The 17843-nt window shown below is 39.4% G+C and overlaps 1 protein-coding gene across 1 annotated transcript; it reads right to left on the reverse strand.

The window, feature by feature from the left end:
* Window positions 1-540: 540 nt before the first annotated feature.
* On the reverse strand, window positions 541-16770 carry Smp_137430 (Splicing factor 3B subunit 3, 5' fragment; the record flags this gene model as incomplete). The annotated part of the gene is made up of 11 exons (XM_018790975.1): window positions 541-897; window positions 2664-2919; window positions 3127-3368; window positions 4211-4385; window positions 6346-6782; window positions 10465-10970; window positions 12007-12228; window positions 12500-12765; window positions 12857-12960; window positions 16079-16509; window positions 16545-16770. The coding sequence occupies 11 exons, from the start codon at window positions 16768-16770 to the stop codon at window positions 541-543; spliced, it is 3222 nt and encodes a 1073-aa protein (XP_018645768.1).
* Between the last annotated feature and the right edge of the window lie 1073 nt (window positions 16771-17843).

Consider the following 17843-nt stretch of genomic DNA (forward strand, 5'->3'; position numbering starts at 1 on the left):
TATATATATATATATATATATATTTAGATACTGTGTTTGCGTATACTGGTGGATGTTCATTTTAAGAAGTAGTATGTAGTTTTGCGTTCATTATCAGTTCTATGAAAATGTATGGTAAAACACACTAAAATGTATCATCATTTTATTCTGATAAAGTTCAATTTCAAAATATCTATTCAGTGATTTTAGCAAAAGCACCTTTATTTAACAAAAAAAATATATCACTAAATGCATTCGTAAGGAATAAATGTAAACACATAAATTTGTTATAGTTTAAGAAATTAAACATACTCTAACTGGATAATGTTGTGAACGATAATGTACGTGTTCCCGACCAACTAATGATAATCCTTCAGCTCTCATATGTAGCTCCAAATGTTGGAAGAAATCGTAGGCATCCCGAGAGGCAAATGGAACCAACATTCCGATGCTACCAGATATTGTTGAATAAACAATACCTTCAGAACCTCCAGGGATCAAAGTGGCCTTTTGTAAACAAGTAACAACCTCACCGACGTAAAAATGACATAGCACCTACAATTAATAAAGATAAATTAAAATACAATTCGGACATACATCACACTTTTGGCTTGCTCCGCCAAGGAAACCTCTATCCCAAAGCGCGCGATTACCACTAGGATCATCTTCAATATCATCGATTACATTAGGTGGTAAACGCAGAATAGTGACATTTCCAAACTTATCTGAAACTGCTACTGTTGAAGCATCCAATACTGCTAAATGTATAATCCAACGGGGATTAGTATCATCTGCAAATATAACTAATTGGCTATCCGAGCGTGGTCTATAGCGGACCCAATGAACACTTTCTTGAACATCTGTCACAATTATCCGACTGCCTACAGAATAAATACCATTGATTAGAGTAGGAATGTGCTAAAAAGACAATCAAAAGGAAGAATATTATTATTAGATTTACAAATATCAGGTTTAAATAAATTTTATCTCAAATAAACAATGGACTGTGTAATACAGCTAACTTAATGATTGAGGAACCCAAACGTACATTTATCACAACAATGTTTATTGGAATAAAGTAATCTCTTTATGAATGATATCATATAGTGCAATGTTTGATATAGGTGCTGAAAATTATGAAATGTTTAATTCATACGCACAACATAAAATAAACAAAAGTAAGTCGAATAGAACTTGATGACATTACACTACAGCCTATAACCTCTTAAAAGAAGGATAGTCTTGAAGAAACCACTTGTAGTTGTGTCACGGATGCAAGAGAAGAGGCGATAATTCAAACGACTACTGCGAACCATATACTTGCTTCTAGCCCCCTACCCCAGTTATTACTCTTAAAGAAGAATCTCATTACGAAGATTTATTCGATGAGACCAAAGATTGATTTCACATTCCAGCTAATTCAGTGATTACTAACTACAGAACTCTCTAAACTGAGTAATTGTCGTTGAATACAAAATCATGGTGAAATAGTCAACATAAGGAAAATGCAGTGAGAACAGAATAACTGATTGTAACTGGAATTTAATGAACAGAAATTACTAAAATCCGTTGACTTGACCGACTGAAAATTACCTTAATCTTGCACATCGATTGTTTTCCTTTCTTGTATATTATATTTTTGGATATAGGATCCCTAATAACTTGTAGATTAATCATAAGCAAAGTATAATCTGACATATGTATCAACTTTAGTTATTACGCTACATCAGCACGACAAGATGAATACCAAAGTAATAGTAACAGTATCACTGATAACAAAGTAAATAAGTATAAAGAAATATGATTATTCGAGAACAGTGAATTCGCAAAATAAAATGTATAAAATAATTTCCGAATTCAGGATCTAAAATAAAACAATTACGAATGCATTTGTGTCGCTGATACATATCTTAAGTCATACCATCTCTTTTAAGTCACTGGTCACGATTATCGTGTAAGCCTCAAATAGGCAGTCTACACCTACCAACATTCACTCAGCCCAACAGTTAATGACTTAATTGACTGATGCTATATCTTTGACTGCACAATGCTTTTCTTTAAAATATTCCTAATAAAAGTTGTATCACTATCACCGTATATAAAGTGTGGGACTCCGAAACAGGGGAATGTAGGTTCAAACATGTGACTTAATAATTGACAGTAGAGCGCTTTATGCCACCAACTACTGGTTTATTTCCAATCAATAAATCTAAACTCAACTAGTGGATAAAGAGATCAGAAGCATCTCCAATTACCATTACTATGAACTTTAAAAATGTAGCTAGATTACCGTGATCAGACCAACATGTGCTCATTTACTTAAATCAGAAAATTTTGTAATTTACATGAAGAGAAATGAAGACTTTCGGAATGTTTCTCAACTAGATGAATTATAGCTTTAAACATAGGCACTTTTGCATCTTGACAATATATAGAAACCTTCTTTATGTTGGTAACCACATGTAGAATAGTCCCTTAATAGTCAAACACTCGAATTTCAACTAATTTGTAATGAAAAGTTTCAATTTAACTAGTACTTACCCACATACATAAGTAATATTATCAACGCATACACAAAAAGTTTAAAACCTATGTTGAAGTAATTCTATTTCAAATAATTTCATAATCCATAGATATAAAATATTTGTAGCACGACGAACTTGGTACAAAATATAGAAATATACCTTGTTTTCACATTTTTTCAACAACTTTTTTTTCCCTAGATCATATATTCGTAAACGATTTCCGACACCCACAAGAAGACGACCTTGAAAAGCACATAGAGCTGCTGGAAAATCATCAACTGGTGTTTCGTGAAGGAATTCGAGACGTTCTCCATTGTTCCAAATTCGATATGTCTTTAAACAACCACCAGAACATGAACGGGGATTGAGGATAAGATCCTTGACAAGAGCCACAACAAGGAATTGTTCAGCTGGACTATTTTGTTATTAGATAGGGCAAACAAAAGAAATATGTATTGATAATTCATGAAATAAATATTTAACTAATTGTGAGCAGTGGACTAACAACAGTTCGGCATGTCAAACCATATGCGAACCACCAAGATAATTCGAAGAGATAAGATAAGAACTACATGGACTATATAGGAAAAGCAACACAAAAACAAACAGTCATAAAGCTTACTGATTATTAAATTTGACAAAAGTTAAGGCATGAGCAGCTTCGTTTTGTGGGAATCGTATTATTTGACATGTGCTTCCATCCAATGGTTTAAAACACCTCAGTAAACTTGCCCACATACCAGGCCCAGCCTTTGGAGCGCCAAATATTGCCTCAGGAAGATTTTCCGAAAGAAAAGCAGCAGCGGACTCTTTTGCTAGAGCCATGTCCTCAGGAGTTCCACCAAGAGCAGAGGCTATCATTTTCTTCGAAAAACAAAGAGAGATAAGTGATTTGAAAAGAATATTTCACAGCTTTGACATCTCTAAAAATCTTTCCATCAGTATGGTGTGGCGCATATGTATCTGGTGCCCCTTTGTACCAATATGTATGTGTTTAAATAAATAAATAAAATTCCATCATTACATTGTCATCTTTAATTCATATTGTAGATAGCAGGATAGAAAAATTGATCAGCGAAAATATTAAAGGAAACAAAATACTAAACATGTGATCAGAATTTCTCGTTCCTTGGGGGAAAATGGTACAAGACTAACATATTAACGTGTCGATTAAATTCTATTTAATAAAAACAAGTGACAACACGTGTGTTCGGTATTCAAATAAGCAAAAAATAGAATACATCAAATTCAGGCCAATAATAAATACTCATGTGACTTTCTCAATGTTGTGCTGGAAGCCACATAGCTACGGAAAAAGATCACTTCAAACTATCGTAAATTGCTAAGACATGTGGATTATATGAAGAAAAAAAACAGAATTACACCGTTTAGATGTGAATAAAACAGCAGTAGAATCACAGAAGTGTTCCCCACTAAAGCAGTCATTAAACTAAGTGTTAGTTTAATGAGCCAGATTCGAAACAATGCATTTACTAGAACAAGTATATGACGAATAATTTACTGCAATCAGACTATTGAGTAGATAAATCACTTAAAACACAAGTACAATTTACCTAAGTTCAAGAAGTGATATCCAGATGATTTTAGTTCAATTACTATCCAAAAATATGATACACCCCACAACTTGATTACCTGTGTGTTAAGGCCAAACTAGAGACAACCTTCAACGAAAAAAAGATAATTACCTCAGCCATTTGACGTTTATGAGTATTTTTAACATCATCTGTATAACTATTGTGATCCGTTTCAATTATGTAAGTAATATTTGAATCTGGATGAAAAACAAATTTACGAGGTGTATACTGGAGTGGATAACTAATTTGATTAAATACTGCGCCAAGTTTCTCAAGTGCCATAATCCTAAATATAAACGCAAATTGTACAACAATAAATGTAACAAGTAGAACTATCAGTAAATTCTAATAAAAAGTCATGAAGTTTAACCCACAATCTAGTAAATCAGTGAAATATGCAATGTTAAAAGTTGTTCTATTATATAAATTGAAATAAAATAGTCATTAGATCTAAATACCATATCGCACTTGTGAAGGTATTTGTTTGAGATAAAAAAGAATACGAGTAAAATTCATGGTATTAACTATAGAATTTAGCTAATGAAGTGAAAAGACACACACATACCAGAATGAACCAAGACGGAAAAATGTCATTTGTTCGACATAAACCTACATAAGATAACTATGCCCTACTAAGCATAAAATACAATCATTTCTAGAAACAGATAGACAGTGAGTCGATGAGTTTGCAACTGACAATAGTTTACATGATGTCGTTCCCTTTTTTTAAATAATACTTATCATGATCACTTAAAGCAATTCTGAATAGTCACAGATGGACTGTTATTCCGTTGTTGTTTGCCAACACAATTTTACTCATGTCATGAGTATACGCAGAGACAAATACATATTAGTTATAGCTTTGCACACGAAAGGCTGTTACCGAAGGATGTGCTTATTTTGCAGTTATTTGACTTCCTATCAAAAAGTATGTGTAGTAACTGCATAAAAGTTACGTCACAATAGTGACTATATTTTTAAGAACATCCTTATATTTATTTATTTGAAAGGATGGTTGATACCAGTTTACTTTTTGCTGTTTGAGAGGTTGAACGGACCGAAAGCAGCACAACAGAACAAGCCAAGCTATTTCACTGCGTTCTAGCCCTGCTAACTAAAGGAAGAAGACCAGATTCAGCCGGTAGAAAATGCAATCCCATAAGCAGACCAAAAGAACGAACAAACAACAAGCACACAACAGATTCGTATACATAAAATACGAAAATATCCTTGAGAACGTTACAAAATAGAGTACTAGATGAGAAAACGAACTAACGACATTTATGATCTGTTATGAATTCAAAAAGGCCGTCGCCAATTTTTGATTTTATGTCCAACTTTTATCACGTGATTTATTCACCAATCGAAATACGACTTTTCCAATCTTAGCAGTGTACCAAAACAATGAAGTTTGACCGGTATGAGCAGCCTAGCGTCCTTATTGGTCCTTTGTCCGCCTAGCCCTTCCAATTGAGTCCAGAACACTAATTACAGCTTCTGTTATACGAATCTACGCGAATTATTTATTTCAAGCATACTTGGTTCATATACCAGACAGACAGACCGAATCACACCATAAAATAGAAAATAATCTTTGTACAAGATCAAGCTCGATAAGGCTGTGAACGTGGGAGACGGTAATCAATAAAATGAGTATAATTTAGCAACAGTAATTCGTATAATAATAATTCATAGGTCAAAATGAAGCTTATAAGATGAATATAGATATACACAATCTAATTACTCAGTAACTAAACAATAATATGTATATAGAATAACAGTCAATTAACAGGTCCCGGGAGTTACCCGTACTTTCATCTTCACTAGGATATAACAAGGTCCTCTCAAGTGCAGATAAAAATTGGACGCTTTCGGAGCGAGAATGAGAAATTCAAACTTCCATGACTATATTACAAAAACGAGACGTTTCTGCAGATCTAGCATCCCTAACACTCATATCTTGAAAGGAGCTCCAGATAACTTTTAATAGTCTTAGCTGTCGATGACCAATAGCGAGTGCTACACCTTAAGTTAGTTTTTTTCTTAGACTTATAAAGGAAATTAAACTGGTAAGTGCTAAACTAACCAGCGTTTTAATCAATACTTATTTATGATAAAGACGGTCACCACAATTTATGAAATATATGTGTTTATAAAATTACACAAAAAGTCTACATTTTTTCTGCTAAAATGATCTTCCATGATCAAATATTTTCACCTGCAATAAGTAAAATACAACTACCTACCGTAAAGAATTATTGCAAATCGCTACAATACCTTCCGGACATTGTTCTGAAGAAAAACCAGATGCATATTCTAGTGCTTCATAAGAAAGTGGTATGAGATGAAATCGATTTTGATATGCATAACTAAGCCAAGAGCGGCTAGAAACAGATAGGACTGCCTCTCCTCCTTGCATCATTATGCGAAATAACTTTACAGGACGAGTACCTAGGTACCGTGTACGTGTGTCGGATAGTTCACCAGTGACTGGATCCAAGATAACCCGCAACAACACACCGTTGATCAGACCAATGTTCATGTAAAGAATGCCACCTGAGGATGTCGCTTCTGACTCCCCATCGTCCGTGGAAGGTGATGGTTCGTTCGTTCCCATTTCAACTATGCAAAGCGATTCCGGAGTAGATGGTATTCCTTGCATTGTGAGGGGAGTGAGACAATCCTAAGATTTTCAAGAATGAACGACGTCATAAAATTGGTAAACCAGTAAACATCTTAAAGGTTATTGTGCGTATGAGATTCTAGATGAGTGGATAGTTAAGACACAGAAAGTTATTCGAACAGTGTTTATGAAACCATGTACAGGTAGACATACACTTCATTGGTATAAAGCATATAAGCTATAAGTCCACCCACATAATTCTATACTTCAATTATTAGTTTTAGAGATATTTGATCACAATTTAACTTTAAGTTAAGATAGATTTCATCATCAGTTTGAAATAACCTGGAATAATAATGAAACGGTTCATATCATTAGTTTTAACAAACTGAACAACTAAGGAAAATACCCATACGTACAAGAAAGAAATAGTGATAAGAAGGATAGTAAAAAACTAGGGGAAAAAAACATAGTTGGGACAAGTAGTAAAAAGCCAAGGAATAAAATGGCTACTACTCATAGTAGGCTAGCTCCGTCTGTAGCTCCTCCGGGGGCTACTGCCGGTCCCAAGCCCGGGTAAAGGAGGAAGGTTGGGCATGGGGTTAGCGACCCCATCCCGTAGAATAGCTAACTCGCTAAAAAAACGCTAACCAGAATGGGAATCTCATGGACCAAGGATCATCAAAGCCTCCTTCAAAACAAAGAGAGAGGGCATTACAATGAAAGTCATCCAATGTTATGCGCCGACCAACGACTACGATGGAGGCGCTAAAGACCAATTCTACGATAGGCTGCAGTCAATCTTCGAGAAGTGCCCAACCAAGGACCTGACAATTCTGATGGGAGATTTCAATGCTAAGGTTGGAATGGACAACACTGGATACGAAGACGTCATAGACTGGAAGAAATGAACGAAAATGGTGAGAGATTTGGAAACCTATGTGCCTTCAATAATCTGGCCACAGGTGGCACCATATTCCCACACAAAAACATACACAGAGCCATTTGGATTTCACCGGATCACACTACACAGAATCAAATTGACCATATCTGCATCAACAATAAGTTCAGGAGGACGATGAAGGATGTGAGAACCAGGAGAGGAGCTGATCATCATTTGCTGGTAGCCTAGATGAAACTAAACCTCAAGAAGCACTGGAAAACAGCGCGGACAACATCACAAAAGTTTAACACGGCCTTTCTTCGAGATGCTGACAAACTCAACAATTTCAACATAGCCCTCAGCAACAGGTCCCAGGTCTTTTATGATCTACTCAATGGAGAGGGAACTACCATGGAGAGCAACTGCAAGGGGCTAAAATAGGCAATAATTTCAACATTTCAGGAGGTTCTGGGCCACAAGAAGCACCACCAAAACGAATGGATCACTGTTGATACACTGGATAAGATTGAAGAAAGAAGGAACAAGGCAGCAATAAATGTCAGCCGAACCAGAGCGGATAAAGCCAAGGCACAAGCCGAATACACAGAAGCAAACAAGCAAGTGAAGAGGAGCATCAGAACCGACAAACGTAAATATGTGGAAGATTTAGCGATGACAGCGGAAAAGGCTGCAAGCGAAGGAAACATGAGACAACTGTATGATACAACAAAGAAACTTGCTGGAAATTACCGTAAGCCATAAAGACCAGTGTAAAGCAAGGAAGGCAAAGTAATCACCGACATTGAAGAACAACGAAACAGGTAGGTAGAACACTTCAAAGAACTCTTGAATCGACCAGCTCCACTGAACCCACACAACACATAAGCAGCACCCACAGACCTCCCAATCGATGTTGGCCCACCAACAATTGAAGAGATCAGCATGACCATCAGACAAATCAAGAGTGGCAAAGCAGCGGGACCAGACAACATTCCAGCAGAGGCACTGAAAGCATATGCAGCAGCAACTGCAAAGATACTCAACATTATCTTCAGTAAGATTTGCGATGAAGAACAAGTACCAACAGACTGGAAAGAGGGACTTCTGATCAGGATACCAAAGAAAGGCGATCTTGGCAAGTGTGATAACTACAGGGGCATCACTCTCCTCTCAATACCAGCAAAAGTCTTCAACAGGGTACTGTTGAACAGAATGAAGGATTCCGTAGACGCCCAACTTCGAGATCAACAGGCTGGACTTCGTAAGGATCGATCGTGTACAGACCAAGTCGCAACTCTATATAGCATTGTGGAACAATCAATCGAATGGAACACATCACTCTACATCAACTTCATCGACTACGAGAAGGCATTTGATAGCGTGAACAAGACGACACTATGGAGGCTTCTTCGACACTACGGCGTGCCTGAGAAGATAGTCAATATCATACGGAACTCCTATGGTGGACTAAACTGCCAAATCGTCCACGGAGGACAACTCACCGACTTGTTTGAAGTAAAGACCGGTGTTAGGCAAGGTTGCTTACTCTCACCCTTTCTCATTCTCCTGGTGATCGACTGGATCATGAAGACGTCAACATCTGGAGGAAAGTACAGGATAGTGGACAGGTAGGATGCAGCTGGAAAATTTAGACTTCGCAGATGATCTGGCTCTTCTATCACACACGCAACAACAAATGCAGGAGAAAACGACCAGTGTAGCAGCAGCCTCAGCAACTGAAGAACATCTGGAAATCAAAACAATTGTTAACCAACACCAAGATCAGAATTTTCAGTACAAATGTCAAGACAGTTCTAATGTATGGGGCGGAGACGTGGAGAACTACGAAAGCCATCATCCAGAAGAAACAAGTGTTTATTAACAGTTGTCTACGCAAGATACTTCGGATCCGTTGGCCAGACACTATCAGCAACAAGTTACTGTGGAGGAAAATAAACCAGATTCCAGCGGAGGAAGAAATCAGGAAGAAGCGCTGGTAGTGGATTGGGCACACTAAGGAAATCACCCTATTACGTCACAAGACAAGCCCTTACATGGAATCCTGAAGGCCAAAGGAGAAGAGGAAGACCAAAAAACACATTACGCCGAGAAATGGAGACAGACATGAGAAGAATGAACAAAAACTGGATAGAAATAGAAAGGAAGGTCGAGGACAGAGTGTGTTGGAGAATGCTGGTCGGCGGCCTATGCTCCATTGGTAGTAACAGGCATAAGTAAGTAACTCAGCAAGCTAGAGGACAGGCATTCAAACTAATACAAATGATTTAGACAAGCTGTCACGCCGACCTTAATAAAACCTTCTGATAACGAACAGCATACATTGTGAGTTGGTATTAATGTTTGATATAAATAATTCGAGCTTACTTTCATCCAGTTTTAATATATTAGCGCAGGCAGCATATGGCTCAATTGATGGATCAGACAATCTTAGCAAACTTTACGCAAAACAATACTGCTTCACCCTCTGACTTAGCCATACCATGTTAAGGTTACTTAATCAATTCCCGGACATACATAGAGGGAATTGTAAATCATAGACCTAGACTCGCTAGTTTAAGTACGACGACCAACAACCGAGTCACGGTTGCAAAACCCTTTTTGTTTCAGGCAGCTAGGAATTATCGCTAGCTCACACAATACATGTGACCGAAAGCCAAGCATGTGAACTGGTACTTCGTTATTGAGCACAAATATTATGCATCACTTATATCTGTCACACTCACTAAGTTTAGGCAAATGGTGACATTGTTTCCGGATGCATCTCAAAAACGATATGGATTTATAGTAACAGAATTGTCAACAAATTATTCAAAAAGAAAAAGAATGGCGGAAACTTACTGATGGATCCAGTGATAAAATACGGACAGTATTATCGGCCAAGCCCACGGCGAGAAAACGAGAACGCTGTTCGTTCGCAGGAATTCGTCCAAGAGCCATACAAATAACATCTGCTGGCATTTCTTTTCTTTCCGTATATTCGTTCAGTTGACCGGTCATATCCATTTCAAAATAAACTAACTCGCCACCAGTAAGGGCTATAACTACTTGTCGACGATTAACAGCACATTTGGTAATGGTTTTCTTTCCAGGTGCACGCCAAACGTTTACTCTTTTGTCAGACCGAATATGACGAATACCATCAGGATAAACTTGAACAAGGGCATCATCGCCCAACTGTGAACAGGTAAGTGTAGGAGTTGTACCCAGAAATCCTGAATCAGTGACTTCTTCAACAGTTTCCCCAATGGACAACACTAATGTTGCGTTGACGAATGATACAATAATGTACGCATCATATTCCTCTAGAAATAAGGAATACAAAATGTTACTGTAATGAAGCTTTTCTAATCAGTGGTTTTCATGAATGAAACAAAGATACATTTTTTCTGACAGATGCACGGTTTGGAGTAACTATTGAAACAAAAAATAACGTTTGCTAGATGCGAATGGACTATGTATGTCCCATCTAACATCTTGTTTGGGTAGATGTAATTTGATTAGAAACGACTGATTTTACGTGGACTAATCCCGACCGTTGCTGCTACCTTGACGTGGTGGTCGGGCTTGCCTATCGTGATGATTCAATCGAGCTATACTGGCTGGAACAATCGTTCCTCAATGTCCTACCATGCCAGGCAGGTCGTTTGAAGAGCGGTGAGATTAAAAGCAGCAATCCCAAGGTCCGAAGGCGAAGTCGTACTGCTGACTGTACAGAGGTGTGACAGCAGTAAGGTGTTTCCTTCAGACAAACAGCATGAACGCGATGCTACCTTCCGATAAGGAGGGGTGGGGTTAGAAAAGGTCGACCCTAAAAATGCACACCTCACCTTATCCCACGGATTTCCGTCTCCGGCGGTAAGGTTTTTTTTGAAGAACGGAGCTAACACAAAAAGGTCGTGTGTGACCGACCTCAAGCAGTTGTCCCTTGGGCACTGCGGTCACGCTCTCAGGTCATTAAGACCACTTCTAACCCAATTTCCTTTTCAGGTACCCCCAGGAGAACCCTTCCACGGTGTGGGCAACCGGGAAGTGACAACTGCCCTTATACCTCTAACAGCGCTCAAGACCACTGTATTCATAATTAATCTCCTTCTCCAATTCCTACTATTCCTTCTACCTTGACTTTCAACACTAAACTTCCTGTTCCGGTTTCCTCCTCAAGTGTCACCATGGCCAACGATTCTAGTGCGCGAAACGCTGTCCCAGGTCTACTAAAACCTCGCTCCAAACTACACATTGGAGCCTTCAACGTACGTACCCAATGTCAAATCGGTCAACAGGCCTCCTTAGCTAAAACCCTAGAATCTCGTACCATTGATGTATGCTATGTCTCCGAAACAAGCATACAGGATCCTAGTGTGGTCATTCACTTGACCTCACCTCGCCAAAATGGACAGCCAACGAAATATACCCTCCGTGTATCTGGCGACCCGTTGGCTAGTTCTCGTGGACTTGCAGGTGTAGGCATAGCACTAAGTACAAGGGCAGAACAGGCACTACTAGAATGGATCCCCGTTAACAGTCGCCTGTGTGCTGTCCGGCTAAATGGCTCCGTAAGAACTCGGAAGGATAGGGACACACGTCGTTGCCTTTTCGTCGTTTCTGCCTTCACTCCCACCGACTACAGCCCTGATGAAGTGAAAGATGACTTTTACAGAAAGCTAAGCGCTCAGACATAGTAATCGTAGCGGGTGAATTTAATGCCCAGGTAGGAAGCTTAAATCAAACAGAAAGATATTTAGGTGGGTGTTTTAGTATTCCGGCTCAACGAACCGATAATGGTGATCGTCTGTTACAACAATGCTCAGACAATCATTTATTTTTAGCAAACACTAACCTTAAACATAAGGAGAGACATCGTCTAATCTGAAACGAGGAAGAGCAGCTGGTTCAGATGGATTGGCTCTAGAGGTCTTTACACATGGTGGTCCAATTTTAGCGATTAGGTTGACTAATATTCTGGCTAAAATCTGGGGGACGGACGTAATCCCATCTGAATGGTCACAATCTCTGATTGTCCCAATATATATGGAGGGGCCAAAATCATCCTGTGATAACCATAGAGGGATTAGTCTGACTAACATAGCATCTAAAATACTAGCCTCAATAATTATCGGGCGCCTAACTAAGACTTGTGAACTGCAAACACGAGAAAATCAGGCTGGCTTCAGACCTGGTCGTGGCTGTATCGACCACATATTCATCATTCGTCAAGTTTTAGAGCACAGACATGCTTATCGGCGTCGGACAATGATAGTTTTCTTGACTTAAAAGCAGCATTTGACTCTGTAGACCGAGAGGTTCTGTGGCAGTGTCTGTCATTGAAAGGTGTACCTGAGAAGTACATAAACCTTGTGAAGGCTCTTTACTCGAACACTACCAGTCGAGTGAGAGCTTATGGCGAACTGTCATATGATTTTACAACCTCAAGTGGTGTCCGTCAAGGCTGTCCTCTATCCCCACTTTTGTTTAACTTCATTATAGACCTGTTGCTGGAAATAACACTCTCGTTGACTGAATTTTCAGGAATTGATCTTCTACCAGGAGGTTCACTTACCGACTTAGAATACGCAGATGACATAGTCCTGTTTGGTGAAGATGCTGACAAAATGCAGAATCTTCTGTCAGAACTGTGTAATAATGCCAGGATGTTTGGGATGCGTTTCTCCCCATCCAAATGTAAATCATTACTCCAGGACTGGCCTGCGTCAACACCTGAACTAAGGATAGGGAGTGAAGTAGTCGAACGCGTCGACAACTTCACTTATCTTGGAAGTCTGATCAGCCCTAATGGGTTCGTGTCTGACGAAATCTCAGCACGGATTCAAAAAGCTCGTTTGGCTTTTGCCAACTTACGTCACCTATGGTGAAGACGAGATATCCGTCTATCAATTAAGGGACGAGTATACTGCGCAGCAGTTTGAAGTAGTGAAACTTCACCAGTTGAGATGGCTGGGACACGTGTTACGTATGCCCAACCACCGACTGCCCCGACGTGCAATGCTTTATGGTGTAGGAGCAGGTTGGAAGAAAGCTAGGGGCGCCCAGACCAAAACATGGCATAAATCCATGAGATCACTGACAAGTGGGCTGGGTCATGTAGGTAGGTGTAGACTACCTGGTTGGGATTCGCGAGATGATAGCAACCGATGGTTAGAAACCTTGAATGACATGGCTCAAAATCGTTTGCAATGGCGAAGGTGCATCCACTCCTCGTGTTCTACCAAATTCTAATCTGAATTCTTCATGTCTGTATCCTTTTTCTCTTTCCAAATTTATTTCATTGTATTATACTCCTTCAATAACATCTTCAGACCCTAATCTTCCACATTAATGTTTATACTCTTACTACTTCTACCAATATGGGATTTGAATGGACAACTTCATCTCTGTGCTAATGTGGTATGGCAACTCGAACTGATGTACGTACGTACGAAGTCCTACGCTGTAACTGACTGACTGACTGGCAGCAGTTTGCTCTGTTCTACTTTACGGCTGAGAAACACGGCCATTAAGAGTAGAAGATACTCGTAGGTTACTAGCATTTGACCACAGATGCCTTAGAAATATTGCTCGCATCTGCTGGGATAACCGGGTAAGTAATAGTGAGGTTAGACGCAGGGTATTAGGGAATGATGGTAAATCAGTTGATGAGATCATGGATCTTCATCGACTGAGATGGTTGGGCCACTTGTTACGTATGCCTGAACACCGATTACCACGACGCGCAATGTTGACCAGTGTAGGGGATGGTTGGAAAAGAGTTAGGGGCGGCCAAACCAAAACATGGCATCAGTGCTTGAAGTCACTAACTTCTAGTCTGAGCCATGTTGGTAGATGCAGACTACCTGGTTGGGGTCCGCGTGACTATCGTAACCAATGGTTGGAGACTCTGGGTGACATGGCTCAGAATCTATCACAATGGCGTAGGTGTATACACTCTTTATCTTCCCTTAAACCGTGAGATTAAAATTGTTTCATAATTTTTTCCTTCCTGTACTATATCCTTATATACAACCTTTCTTTATATACTACCACCACTAAATTAATTACTTCTACGAATCCGGTGTTCATCTTGTTGTGCTAACGAGGTATGGCAACTTGGACCGATGCATATATGTACCTGGTCCTACGTTGTCGCTGACTGACTGATGTGGACTAATGAGTTAAACTTGCGAGAAGCAGATCGTATCTGAACATCATGACAAGTAAATCGAGTCAACCATTGTATTTCTTGACATTTTGAGTACTTCCGGTCAGTTTACGAGTGAACCCGGAAATATCCTTTGTAACTTTATTCAAATCTTAAGATCTACCAAAAATGCCGTCGACAAAGTGTGTGAATAAAAACATAGAATTGTTTAACCACTGAGTAAGATGAAGGTTTTAAACCTAGAGATCTAAACATGTGCCTCTAAACACCCTGATACGGTCGAGGGTAAGGATAGTTCACTCTTCCTCACCAAATGCTTTCACATAGCCAGGCGGATACAGCTACTGCTAGCATCCGAATACTAACACAAAGAATGGAGAATGAACATTTTTGTCGGACGCTGACAAATTATGCATAGTTTAATCACACGGAAAAGTTCAAGACCTCACACTGACCTTCAGAATTTCGCTTAACTGTCCACACTGCATTTGGATTGCCTGGAAGGTCTGATTTTGCCATTTCAGATACCTCTAAGCCATGTCTTAAAAGCCTAAATGTTGATCCTGGACCTCGCCCACACAAAGCGGCCAATTGAGGAGTATCTTCATTGGCAAAGTCGGCAATCTAAAACGTTATGAAAACGTATAAAGCACTCACGTGACAGCTCATAACAGGAGACAAACTTTCCATGACATCAACTTCAATAAGATTTTTAAGTGGTCTGGGGGCGAAGTAAAACGTATCTCCCTCTTCTAAAGGCATAGCTGAAGAGAATTCAGGCTCGTCATCATCATCACCAAGATGAGCTATTTGATAAAGACAACTATCAGGTATGTCAAGTATTGAGTCAACCTACTGATTGCCGAACTCTGATGCAACGAACAGAAAACCTGTCTTTAAAACACACATGGCAGAAGCCACTGGAACAGTATCGAAGTATTTGAGCTTAATCTCTGTCACCATATCATCATCGACTTCGAGATTTATTTTAAAAATATCTCCTTGTTCTGTCTGAGCTAAAAAGAAAAATAAGTTCTACCAAATTTAAGGCATAAACATCTGACAAACCTTTGTTTTGTGCGAGGCGCTACACACAAATAAAATACCTCTATCAGGATCATCCAGGTCATTTCGTCGCTGAGGTATAGGACAACGTATATCAGGTTGATCACCAAAATTTTTGTATGTTATGTAGTTCTCTGAGCAAATCAATATGCCAGAAGGACCTTCATTGCCACCAGGAACAGCAATTAGGAAGTTTGCGTGCTCCTCCAATGGTTCGGAATATTTGCGGACAACATGGTTAAGGCCAAGATCCAGTTCATAGTAAGTCAGAAGCTGATTAGCTCCGCGAGCCGCTTCACCGGTAGAGTCCTGGTCAGCATCTTCATAATCCATCTCGATGCAAGCAAACAAGGGGTTATCGAATCCCACATCAACCCCTACCATATGGTAGACTAATGTATTTGACTTGTGTGCTTCCAGCGGAGAAGAAATGGTAAGTCTCGCTTGAGAGTCTCTATTCATGATGTACACAAGCTTTTGTTTCTCAACAGCACCAATCATGAAAGCACGCCCCTTAGGATTTACAGCCAGATACTGCCCAGGTACTATCCTTCTACAGCCACTTTTCCCAAATGTCTCCTGCTGAACTTTTTCGAAAACGTTTTTGGAAGGAATGTACTCCAAAACAACAACTCGTCCGGAATCAGAACCCACAATCAAATAGTCTGGAAAGAATGCGTCAGTCTAAATGAAAGCCAACCTTTATTACTGCCCGTTAGACGAAACGGCATAAAGGATCTAACTATACCAAAGGCTTCACATGTCAGTAATGTGTAGACCTTCCCTGTGTTTGGATCAGGTCTTAGAAGCTCGATTATCTTTCCTCTGGCTACTGCTATTTCCTGCTGCTTTGTCCCTGAGAAATTCCCATGAACTGCATGAGTAATTCCTGTTGCGCGTTGTAACGTGATATTGTACAGGTACATTCTCGAGGGTTTCGAAAGACCCGCCTGACAGTTTCAAAAACTAAGGCGGAATCACTATTGATGGTAAAAGTTTTTCTGCCAATCCTAATGATGGGTTTCTTAAAGTCGACACAAAATTATTTTGAATGCATCTATAAAAGAGCCTGTCGCTTCAATTTAAACTAAAGAACTCTACTTATTAATAGTTGACACGTAACCAGCTTTAAGCTAGTGAAATGTTTTGGGCATTTATTACTTGTATATTTTTTATTCTCGAGAGGTTAATAAAGGTTTCATATCGCGAGCGAAATCCCCAGGCAACTTTGAAGTCATGGGTCAGTCTTCAAGGGCCCTTCTACGTAATAATGAAAGACATTTCATTCAATTAACCTTTCTCGCTTAACAGGCGTCGGTATCTAGTGGCAGTGAATCACCAATACCTCCAGGCAGGAACCTAGGTATATTAATGATAATGGGGGAAAAAACAAATCGGTAAATGATTTTAAGATGTTATCCTTAGGTCAAGTTTCCTCTTAAAGAACTTCTGAGAAGTCTCTTGGACTATCTCAGTCGACAGAGAACTCCAGTATTTGACAACACTTAAGGAGAATAAGTTACGTCTACAGTCCGTTCTGCTATGTTGAGTCTCCAGTTTCTGGGTGTTACCCCTTAGGTTAGTATTATGACTAAACTTGAGTAGATGTTAAAGGGGATGACCAGAAGTATTAAGGATACTGTAAGTCACTGGAAGATCACCTCTGAGACGCCTATACTTTAATGGGTAAAAGTTAAGAGATTGGAGGCTCTCTTCATAAGTTTCGAATTTGAGTCCCCTAATTGAATTCGTCGCTCGCCGTTGGATACGCTCCAATGTACCCTTATCCTTTCGGGGTGAGGGAGGAAATATTGTTTCCGTACTCTAAATGGGGACTAATAAAACTGTTGAAGGTTATGGGGAAAGTTCTTCCGTCAAACTGGCCATCAATGCGCTTCAATGTTACCAAAGCAAGGCTTGCTCAAAAGGCATTTTTGTCTCAGTTAGAGTAAGACTTCAACTCGTGCAGTACCATCACTCTCAAATCTCCTTCAACTTG

The sequence above is a fragment of the Schistosoma mansoni genome (assembly GCF_000237925.1).
Source record: "Schistosoma mansoni, WGS project CABG00000000 data, chromosome W unplaced supercontig 0115, strain Puerto Rico, whole genome shotgun sequence".
Taxonomy (NCBI): domain Eukaryota; kingdom Metazoa; phylum Platyhelminthes; class Trematoda; order Strigeidida; family Schistosomatidae; genus Schistosoma; species Schistosoma mansoni.